Raw genomic sequence first — 11,919 nt, 5'->3', positions numbered from 1 at the left:
CAAATCCTGACATTTGCACTCTTTTACTCAAATACAGAATACATTAGACTGAACCAAATGAGACATTTTCCGCATATAAAAACACCAAATCTTCACCTTCCTCATTCGGTATCCATTAGGTTGGCGATATTCTTGGCCTTATCACATTATAGTGACTGTGCTACTATATCAGCTACTCGTCACTTTCAAAATATTGAGCGGCCGTAACGTGAGACGACTTGCAGCATGCAGGACGTGCGGTTTGCAAAGTCTGGCTATGATAATATAACACCAACACGTACACGCCAGTATTAACACTGATATTTGGAGGGGGAAAAGGCACTGTAACAAAACGAATATGAAATATGCATAAATAAAGGTTTACTGTACATTTCGAAAAACTGCTTTGTGAAAAGCTGCAGCAACAGAGAGACGATCTTGGCAAAGTTAGACTCGTAAATACAGTTTTGGCACATTAAAGAGCGCGTTTACAAAGTACAGTACAGCCATAAATACTTTTTTGTCAAATAAATAACAGTTTTAAAAATACTAACCACCTACAACACTGGATTAGTACATCTGCTGACAGAGCTGAAGGCCTTATGGTCGGTTATTTCATTATCGAAGTCGGTGTGGTCCGAAATTCGACGCAATACTGTATGTGTTAAGATTATTCACATCGGTTTTCTCTCCACTGTAACAGTCGTATCAAATAGGGAGCGCAACCAACAAAATACGCTCGGAAAAAAAATCGCATTTGCTTTACGCATGTCTGTAAGGTATGACATTGTTTATGAGATATTAAAGAGATAGTCCATCCAAAAATGTACATCCTGTCATTAATTCCTCACCCTCATGTTGTTTCAAACCTGTATGCATTTCTTGTTTTCTGTTGAACACAACAGAAGATATTTTGAAGTATGTTGTTAACTAAACAGATTTGGTTCCCATTGACTTCCATTGCATTTTTTGTCCATACAATGGACATCAATGGGAAACATTGTACACTCTTCTACCAACAAAATATCTTCTTTTAAGTTCCACAGAAGGAAAAAAAAAAAGAAAGTAATACAGGTTTGGAATGACATGAGGGTGACTAATTGATGACAGAATTGTTATTTTTAGGTGAACTATTTCTTTAAGCAGCAGTTAATGTAAATATAAGCTGGTAAAAACAAGGCAAATAGTTAAAAGATAGAAACATGTCGTTTAAAAATGAAGGCAAGTTCAAACGTAGCAACAAAGAGAGTTAATAAATGACCAGAGATCAGACATTCTTGGAAAAAAAAAAAAACATAAAACGAGGAAACGCCTTTCACCTGCGTTCGATGCTTTCGTCTGAATGCATGACTGGACTCGTTTCGGATGACCTCAACAATCACATATTCTTTTCAAATGCAACAACTCTTTCAAAATATCATTCCAGATGATTTTGGTTCTATCATGGACAATTTCTTCCTGTTAACCCCTTTCAGATCCCTGTGGCTGCAGCCGTAGCTCCTTCAGGCTCTGCTCTGGAACTCGTCTCGTAGGTCAGAAGCTGCTGCGGATCCTTGAGGAACACCAAGAGAACTGTGATGTTATCACTGGATCCAGCAGCTTTAGCATGGGCCACCAGAGCCTGGGCCACATCGTCCCCCGAGCCTCCGGTCTCCCTCAGAGCCTCCAGGACCAGCTCCGGGACGTCCCCAGGCCGAACCACGTCAAAGAAGCCGTCACAAGCAAGCAGAATGTAATCTTCATGCCCGTTCAGCTGGATCGAGGAGCAATCAGCTTCGTTAGAGATGTACGGCTTCTGATCAAAATCACCTATTGAGGGTTAGACAAAGAAATTATATCAAATGTATTTTACTACCTTGCACTCTGAAAAAATTCTAATTTTAGTCTACCTATCTATCTTTATTATTTATTTATTTATACATTGAGGGTTAGACAAAGAAATTATATCAAATGTATTTTACTACCTTGCACTCTGAAAAAATTCTAATTTTAGTCTACCTATCTATCTTTATTATTTATTTATTTATTTTTCTATATATATATATATAGAGAGAGAGAGAGAGAGAGAGAGAGAGAGAGAGAGAAAACTGTATTACCCACTAAATTCATACTTTTCATTTAATGTAATTAATAATTAATACTTTTATTCAGCAATGATTAATTAAATTGATCAAAACTGAGAGTAAAGACGTTTCTACTGTTAAAAAAAATATATTTTTCAAAATCTTTATTCCACTTTTCTACACATGAAACATCCTGAAAAAATAAGTTATGGTTTCCACAAAAAAATATTAAGCAGCACAACCGTTTTCAACGTTATTATTATTATTATTATGCTTCTTAAGCACTAAATCAATACATTTTACAATACGATATAAAATATCAGATTTTCTCTATATATCCTGATATTTATCGATTTGCCCTGAATGACTTGTTTTTTTGTTTTTTTTATAGATTCAAAATGTTAAATATATGTAGAAATATATGCATCTAATTAAAAATAAATCAGGACATATTTCTCACTACATAAACAATTATGTTTTATGTCATTTCCACCAATTTAGCATCATAATAATTAGCAATATATACCTACATATATTTTATTAACACAAGCAAGTAAGCTTCCATGAACATTTTTGAGCAATGATGCCAATGAATTGTTGAATCGGAGTTTCTGAACTGATTCATGAACATAAATTAAACTGACTAAATATTTGCTATTAACTTTATATCAGTTAACACATAAAAAGCACAATAAAGGTGTGTACTAAAGCATAAAAATACCATAATATGTTAGCAGATATTTAAAAAAAACATGCTAAGTTAACATACTTGTTTATTTGAAAAACAATGCTACAGTCAGTTATTCTCCTTTGAAAATGTGCGTTCCGGGCCGGAATGTCGGTCACTGTTTTGGTTTGTGAAACCCGCCCACTGCCAGTTTACCCAATTGTATTTCGGCACCCCGGGTTGCCAGTTGGCGGAAAACACAGCGTATTTCATTTCATTCATCGTCAAGTGCGCTCGTTCCTGTTGGTGTCATCAATCTGGCAACCTGCGTATGCGTCAAGTCTGAGGAGGAGGGGTCGGGTGAAAAAAACCCTCTCCAATATTTAGAATTTGGACTGCAATACCTAGTTCAACCACTCGGTGTCAATCCTACATACAGCACCGTTAAATTCAGTGAAATATTCACATTGCTGAATATTCAAATATCTTGTGAATATTCAGTATATCACCCACCCACACTTGTAAATACTCAAGAATGTTGTTTTTTGATTTGGTTGCAAGACATTCACCTATTGCTCTGGAAACGGCGTAGGTCCCATTTACCCGCCAACAACCCATGAAAGCGATGCATCCACCCAGATCCTCGATTCTTTTCTTCTCATCCTGCACAGAAACACAAGCACAGACATTTAAGATACAGCCTGGAGCTTTCACAACAGCAAACCCCTATATTTAGCTAAATTCAAAGAATAATACACCTCTATAGACGTTCAGATTGTTTGCATGCATTGCATCATTATTACTCTATCACTTAAGTATTTATTTCGCGAATCATGTGCAGAAACGCTGATCTTAAGTCAGACGGTGCCTCTCTAAGGACCGTTCTGATGCTTTTGGCATTCAGTGGCTGTAGTAAGTATGCAGCAACACTGCTAATATTGATTCAGCATGTGGTCTGCAGTCGCTTCCTCTGTCTCACATTTCAGCTGCTCACAGAGAACAGACGAGCATCTGATACGCTCTTGTGGTCAGCAGTGACTTGTAGTGTGTCATACCTCTCTCTCAGGTTTGTGTGGGTCCATCAGGGTCACTGGTTCTCCCTGTCGAACCAGCACAGCTTGAGAGTCGCCCAGCCAGGAGACGGTCAGGCGATCAGAGGTCAGTAAGGCCGCCACACCAGTGCTGCCGCTGCGCAGACGCTAAACAAGACCAACACAAATGAACGTTTAGTTTGCCATTCAGTGGTCACATTATTTGTTTAATAATTATGATTCTAATTACTGTAATACAGTAATTGTTATACTTTAACTGTTGTATTTTTAAATCAGCATGAACTAAAGTCAGTGAAACCAATACTACCACCATTTACAAAAACTAGGGCTGTCAGTTGATTAATTTAAATCTAATTACAATCAGTCAAATTATTCAAATCACAATTTGAATTTTATTGTCCTATTACTTTCAAAATTAACTGCACTAAATTAAATAATGAATTTAATAAAGAATTGTATCATTTTTATATTATAAACATAAATAATAATAATAAATTCAAATTCTATCAATATATTTTTGCAACGAGTGCTTAATTTCCATGTAAATATTTTCAAAACGCAAAAATAAATTAATACATACTGTTGAGTTAAAAAATACATTTACAAATTTATACTTAAATATTTAAGAACTTTTATACTATTATGTTGAGATTAACTGCACTATATAAATTACATAATATATCTCAATTAAAATATAATTAAATAATATATTTCCATTAAAGTTTAAATCTTAATTCATCAAATAATCATGTCAAATACATAACGTCAAATAATTACATTTTTTATTGTGCTATTATGTTTAAAATTAATGGTACCAATCAAAATGATGAATTTAATACAAATATAATAGATTTTAATCAAATAATTTTAACAGAATTAAAAAAAAAATGTATATTACAAAATAGTAAAATAATAAATAATTCACATTTTAATAAATATTTCGATAAGGGGTGCTTAACTGTTATCTGTTATGTCCATAATTTCACAATGCAAAAAAAAATCTTATTTGTTTAAAAATGTATTTACCCATTTATATTTAAAATACTGCCCCATTTCATTTTACTAGATAACGACACTTCATTCAACTAACTGAATTCAGTATAATTTAATAAAAAATCTATTTAAAAAATCATTAGTTGTTTTATTGAGTGGCATCAACTGGTCCATACAAACTCTCAGGTGCATGTCAATTATTGTCAGTAAAATGAATTCTTGTTTACGTGCACTGACCGTGCCAGTGAAACAGAAAGTGCTTACTCATATCCGTACCTGTGGAGGCAGACAGAGATGTGCAGCAAACCTGCACTGTTTTCTTACCATGTATTCAACCACAGGGGGAAACATGGACTATATTTATCTGTATTTATTACAGCGTAGGAACATTCAATCCACATAACGGTTGCATCTTAAGAAGTGGGAGAGATGTGAAAAGATTTCTTTCCATCGTGAATTTCCACAAAATGCACCAGCTTGGGGAAAGATAATATATCTCCTGAAACTGATTGTGCACAGTGTTTCAGAAGCAGATGCACTAATAAAACAAAAAACCTGTTTAAGGGAAAACAAGTGTACACTTTGAAGGAAGCCATCATAAATGTCAGCTTGCTGTATTTGATGCTTATTTTTGCTAGTGCATATTTAAAAGTGGATTTGTTGTTTCATTTATGTGTTGCACATACAAATCTGAGATCACACTGAAAATCTGCTATTTCTTTGTAAATTATTTGAAACAAGGAATAAAATGTTATAGGATTTAAAAATAAATTCTTAAAAATATCTAAGATATATTTCAGCAAATCTGTGCTATTGAGCATGTTAATGCCTTCTAAGCTTTTTTACAATTAATTCAGGATTCAAACTGATGTGCTGATGGTATAGTTTGTAACAAAAAAAAAGTTTTAAATAAAAATAAAAAATACAAGCATTTTTACTAGTGGTCTCAGACTTTCATTGGTTGTTCTTACCTCTCTCTTAGCTTTGATTTTGAACATGTCATCTGTTTGTGTGAAGGTGCTTTTGAAGGCTGTGGCGGCATCGCTTTTTAGTGCCTCCTGTTGGCTCAGTATGATATGCAGGTGAGTGGCAACATATGTGGCAGCGTCCACCCCTCCATGTCCATCAAACACAGCGTAATACTCTCGATCTACACCATCCTGTGGAAAACAAACAGAAATCAGAGCCAATTTTTCTAAAAAGTCCATGCAGAAAAGTCAATAAAGACAATCAAATAAAAACTGACCATTGAATTGAACATACAACGTTTTGCATATTATATAACAGGGAAATATGCATATTCGGGTATGGGGTTGGTTAAATATCTACCTATGCATCCCTACTACAATGCAAGCTGTGGCGGCCTTACCTGCAGTCCCAGAAGCTGGTTAAACTCTCTCAGGATGATGTGACGGTCTTCCATCTTCCTGCGAGTGTTTCGAATGGCGTGAACGGAGCAGCTGTGTGTCTGTGATGAGGACGACCCGGGACTGGGCAGCTGTTTCTGCCAGGCCAAACACACCTCTCTCAATTTATTAATAAAGAGGCGCTGCAATGGCTCAGACTGCAACACTGCAGAGTCACACAGACACACACACACACACTCATTATGATGCTAGTGTTTAAACAGAGGTTCATCAGAATCACACATATAGACTGAAATCATGTAAGCAATCAATAAAACAAGCATGAACTGATACTTTTTCCTAGGAGAGATAAGTTGTCAAACAATGTAAAATCTGTCAAATCTTCATGTAGCACTTTTCTTTGAACACTAGAGGGCAGCGATGCAACTCAGCATTAAATTGTCATTGTAAATTGTTTATATTTATTCATTAACTTTGATGAGTATTGTCAGCCTATTAGTCACCTATTTAGATATAGTAAAGCAATGCTGGGGGGATTTTTAAAATTATTTTCTAACAATAACTTTATGTCAAGACCACAAGAGAAAAAAAGATGGAAAAATAATGCAAGGCCTCTGCACGCACCGGATGCCGTGCGCGCACCCAAAGACAGTTGGACATAGTGGTGTATTAGAGGTAAAAAATGATATAAATACTGTTCGGTTTCTGGCACAAACCGATCGTTTCGTGTCTTAGGACATCAATGTGTCGTCACGAGCCGCAGGGTTTAATTTGGATTTGTCTGCATATTTTTTTTACTCTCATAGATTTTGTTACCATTGCCATGCATTATACGACTGATAGACTGCAACGGTTAAAGTTAAAAATCATCATATGTGTTCTACTGAAGAAACAAAGTCACCTACATCTTGGATGCCCTGGGGGTAAGCAGATAAACATCATATTTTCATTTTAGGGGTGAACTATCCCTTTAAAAAAAATTTTTACACTTCTTATATATACATATATATATATAAAATATATATTTCTCAGTTTCTCAATATTGTATTGCTGTTCTCTTTATAATCTGACTATTATTTTTCCAACTTATTAACTTGTATTAAAAAGAGATCAATTTAAATGTGACAATAACCCTAAATTTCCCAAACAGAAAAGAGCAAGAACCAAATCAAGTGAATCACTCACAAACAACTTCCTGTTCATCCTCTGGTTGCTGTTCAGGATCTTTGGGGCAGTAGTGAGGTGAAAGGTCATCTTTAAGCAATTCCGTGACAGCAGCGTTGCACATCGCTGCACCCAGCCAGGATGGGGCATTTCTAAAATAAATAAACATCTCACATATATCAACAGTGTGATAACACACACGCTCAAGTGAACTTTCACTATCGTCCAAAATGTGGGGTCGTAAGATTTTGTAATGTTTTTGAAAGAAAAAAATTCTTATGCTCACCAAGGCTGTATTTATTTGATCAAAAATTACAACACACAGTACAGTACAGTACAACAGTAATAATATGGTGAAATATTATTACAATTTAAAATAACTGTTTTCTAATTGAATGCATTTTTAATGTAATTTATTCCTGTGATGCACAGCTGAATTTTCAGCATCATTACTCCAGTCTTCAGTGTCACATGATCCTTCAGAAATCATTCTAATATGCTGATTTGCCGCTCAAGAAACATGTCTTATTTGAAATAGAATTCTTTTGTAATATTATAAATGATTTACTGTCACTTTTGATCAATTTAATGCATCCTTGCTAAATAAAAGTATTAATTCATACAAATGAAAAAAACTTGCCGAACAAAAACTTTTGAACGTGATAGAGTGTGTACAAAATGTGTTGACTAGACATTAAATTAATTTACTCCGATAGGATTATACTCGTGGATTCTCACACAGCGTGGAGTAAAAGTGCATCTTGCACTAGTGATTTGCTCTGTTTTTAGATTAGATTTAGCACTTTGCCTGCTGGAGCAACAAGTGGCAAATGGCCCGACCACTCACTCATAACAACACGTCTATTTAAAAGAAGCATTTGGCTGTGTGAAATCTTATCTAATGACATAACAGCAAGATGTCGGAAATGACTCCCTTTTGTCCTACTTGTCAAGAGCTGCGGCAACGACATGCACATCTGACCTATATCAAGACACGAAAAGGGTTAAACCAGACAAATCTGCACTGTGCAGACTTCCAACAAAGAGGAAATGAAGTCTAAATGTCAGGAAGTGGGTATAACAATAGTGATTCTAGACAGGAAGTCTGCCCCGAGAAATGCGTCAGGGGAGAGAGAGAGAGAAAAGGATACCGAAAGAGAACAAACAAAAACTCCATTGTAAATTGAAACTTTAAAACTTCTGCACAATTGCTTTCACTTAATGCTTGGATTGCCACTGATAGTACACTGGGAAAAAGCAGAAAATCTCTTAATCAGCTCATGCATAGTGAAACGTGCTGACCTGGTGCAAATATTGTCAGGAAAACAGATCATGCCAGACAGAGAGCGAGAGAAAGCAAATGGGAGAGAGAGACAGGAATGACAGGAATGAGAGAACACGCCTCCTCTGGTTGCAACGAAAATATTGATCAGGGGTTTTCAAACTGGCAACCAGGGAACCCCCAGGGGCAAAAATAGTGTAACAAAACTCAAAATTGAATAAATAATAAAACATAAGACCTAACTAACTCAATAAATTAATTGATTAAAATAATAAAAAAATAAATATTAAAAAAATATTATTACAATAAAGAAATAAATAAAAATGTAAATAAAAAAACCTCCAAGAACTTACAAGGGAGTGAGTGGTGGGGTATCCGTGGAAAAGTTTAGAGAAAAACATATTATATATTAAAATAAATAAACAATAAAACATAAGACCCAAGAAAATAAATCAATAAATTATTAAAATAATTAAATAATGATTCAAATAAATAAAATAATTTAAGAAAAATAATAAAAGAACCCCCAGAGGCCCGGAAGAGAGTGTTAGAGGGTCTGTTGAAAAGATTAGAAAAAAATTTGTAAAAAAAAAAAAAAAGGAAAAATGTGACCCTGGAGCACAAAAGCAGTCTTAAGTTGCTGGGGGATATTTGTAGCAATAGCCAACAATACATTGTATGGGTCAAAATTACAGATTTTTCTTTTATGCCAAAAATCATTAGGATATTAAGTAAAGATCATGTTCCATGAAGATATTTTGTAAATGTCCTACTGTAAATATATTAAAACTTAATTTTTTATTAGTAATATGCATTGCTAAGAACTTCATTTGGACCACTTTAAAAGCGATTTTCTCAATATTTTGTTTTTTTTGCATCCTCAGATTCCAGATTTTCACATAGTTGTATATTGGCCAAATATTGTCCTAACAAACCATACATCAATGGGAAGCTTATTTATTCAGCTTTCAGACGATGTATAAATCTCAATTTCGATAAATTGACCCTTATGACTGGTTTTGTGGTCCAGGGTCACAAATAATAAATAAGTAATAAAAAAGATCTAACTAAATACATAAAATATTTTTTAAATAATTAAAATAAAAATGGTTAAAATAACAATATATTAATATATAATAATACCAATAATAGTATTTTAATAAATAATACATAACAGTACAGTAGTGAATAGAATTTCTCTCCAAATATTATTTTATACACATTTATAATGTAATTTTTTATCAATATAAATTTCGTCTTTATATATTAAAGACACTGCCAACACACATTTCAGTTCAAACTACTTGTAAAAGTGCATGTAGCATCCTACGACCCCTTTAAAGCACATAGCTGTCTTTTAAATTATAGAATGATAATAAATTATCCCTTTCGATAAGATGATCATATATGTGGGTCCGTGGCACCGGAGCGATTGAAAACCCCTGACCTACATGATATGAACATAACAAACCTGGCTGAGAGCAGTCGCAGGCCCAGATCCAGACTCTCTCCCTTCACCTCCTGCATAGTGACTTTGCGGCTAAGTGGAGTGACGGGAAGCGGATCCTCCGTGCCAAGCGGGTTTAGAAACTCCTCCAGAAACCTCTCCAGAAACTTCCCAGCGTCGTCTTGCTCCGTGCAACTCATTCCGAGTGTGGATTTGCAACCTTTTGTCCAAAGCAACCTTTGATGCAAACTTCAGGTATGAATCTACACAAAAAAAATAAACGAATAAATAAATTAAATAATAAACACAACCATCTTCACCAGAACCTGTCAGTGTTGTAAACGTAATTTTCCTCATCATTTTAAAGCAAATATGTTGCTAAAGTAACAGTACAGAACAGAGTAGAATATATAATATTTAGACATAATAAATTATTAATATAGAAACTTTTCTAGGCTTTGTGTTTAGGTTGATAAAATAATGCAATCCATGCAAAATAGAATGTTAAATTGTTGGCCAATCAGAACACTCGGAGGCGGCCCGCTGTCAACATCAACCAATGGCCTGCGCTTGGGGCGGGGCTACCTGTTTGTCCGGACTACAAAAGACAAGGAGAGGTTTTTTGTTTTTTTTAAGTTTACGCTTTATGATTATTTAAATGTAACGAAAGTAAGCGTATGTGTTGTGATACCACATTTTATCTGTAAAAATGTGACAAGTCATATGCTCTTCCGATTTTCAGATGGCAAACTACAAATACAGAATGTATCTAGTATACATAGTACACTAAACCTACAGACGTCTTCGCAAATTTCGCAACACTGAACTTCTGTCTGACCGCAGTCTATTGCATAAAAGAAACTTTGGTTTGATGCAGGACTACAAGGATTCATGGTGTAACTTCTGCATGACACCTTACGAGAAATTGCACACACTGTCGCCATTTGAAAGCAGCACAGCCGGGCCTTGAACTACAAGCAACTGATTAGTTTAATTAACAACATAAAAGAGAACATAGTCGTGCGTAAACGTGCAGTATATACCTTTGGTGGATGGTTGGCGTTGCTTTATGCGCCGACACTCCCTTTTTTCCTGACGAGTTGGGTTTGAAGTGCTCGTGCATGAACGCACGCCCTTTCAGTCACTACACAACAAAAGCCAAACCATCTGCGGAAGTCGCCGTGACAGACAGGAAGTACAAACTTAGCGAAATACAAGCGATGAGGATGAACATGTGATGCGCGGAATAGATTTGTCAGAACGGGATGAAGACAATCCGTTTGGTTGTCAGATCGTTTTGGCTGTGTGGGCGGTGACAGACCGATCTTATGAATATTAATACATTCCTTTTAACGTGCTAACCAACGAGCGCCCAGTCAGTCACGTAAGGTAATTAATATTCATAAGCCAAGGTTCTGCTTCTTAATATGGAAATAACCGAGGCGGCGATTTTGTAATAGTGACAAGGAAACATTTTTCATTCTTTTTTTCCCCATTATATATGCAAAGGTCCTTTAGATGGACAACATCAAAAACGTTATTCAAACATATTATTCTTAAGTGGCGCCTTTTCTTTTTTTTCTTTCTTTCTTATTAAACTGAAACTTTTTATTTTTATGTAATTTTTTAATTTTCTTAATATTGTTTGCATAATGTGATCAGTTAAACATCGTAAAATGTTGATTATATACTCCGAATGAACATTGTTCTTAATATTGTTTCTTATGATTATATGCATTTCTGTAAAAAATCCATATAATCATAAGTGGAAATAACCGAGGCGGCGATTTTGTAATAGTGACAAGGAAACATTTTTCATTCTTTTTTTCCCCATTATATATGCAAAGGTCCTTTAGATGGACAACATCAAAAACGTTATTCAAACATATTATTCTTAAGTGGCGC

The 11,919-nt window shown here is 34.9% G+C and overlaps 1 protein-coding gene across 2 annotated transcripts; it reads right to left on the bottom strand.

The window, feature by feature from the left end:
• Positions 1 to 1,087: 1,087 nt before the first annotated feature.
• On the bottom strand, positions 1,088 to 11,542 carry ppm1f (protein phosphatase, Mg2+/Mn2+ dependent, 1F). 2 transcript variants are annotated; one of them, XM_016290630.1, is made up of 8 exons: positions 11,058 to 11,542; positions 10,039 to 10,251; positions 7,307 to 7,437; positions 6,124 to 6,326; positions 5,726 to 5,914; positions 3,765 to 3,908; positions 3,279 to 3,372; positions 1,088 to 1,788 (listed from the first exon to the last, which is right to left on the bottom strand). In XM_016290630.1, the coding sequence occupies exons 1-8, from the start codon at positions 11,135 to 11,137 to the stop codon at positions 1,451 to 1,453; spliced, it is 1,392 nt and encodes a 463-aa protein (XP_016146116.1). In that variant the 5' UTR covers positions 11,138 to 11,542; the 3' UTR covers positions 1,088 to 1,450. The 2 variants fall into 2 exon arrangements, with proteins under 2 accessions (XP_016146116.1, XP_016146118.1); XM_016290632.1 differs by having other exon boundaries at positions 10,039 to 10,277; positions 11,058 to 11,138.
• Between the last annotated feature and the right edge of the window lie 377 nt (positions 11,543 to 11,919).

Source organism: Sinocyclocheilus grahami, unplaced genomic scaffold (genome assembly GCF_001515645.1).
Source record: "Sinocyclocheilus grahami isolate Dianchi unplaced genomic scaffold, SAMN03320097.WGS_v1.1 scaffold261.1, whole genome shotgun sequence".
NCBI lineage: Eukaryota > Metazoa > Chordata > Actinopteri > Cypriniformes > Cyprinidae > Sinocyclocheilus > Sinocyclocheilus grahami.
Note: the sequence above shows the minus strand (reverse complement) of the source record. Positions and strands in the feature narration are given on the sequence as shown.

Excerpts from the sequence above, each read along its gene's own strand:
- ppm1f (XM_016290630.1), bottom strand. The coding sequence starts at position 11,137 with ATGCACGAGCACTTCAAACCCAACTCGTCAGGAAAAAAGGGAGTGTCG. Across the intron at positions 7,438-10,038 it reads CTGCGACTGCTCTCAGCCAG|AAATGCCCCATCCTGGCTGG; the intron begins GTTTGTTATGTT and ends TATTTATTTTAG. Across the intron at positions 3,373-3,764 it reads CACACAAACCTGAGAGAGAG|GATGAGAAGAAAAGAATCGA; the intron begins GTATGACACACT and ends GTTTCTGTGCAG.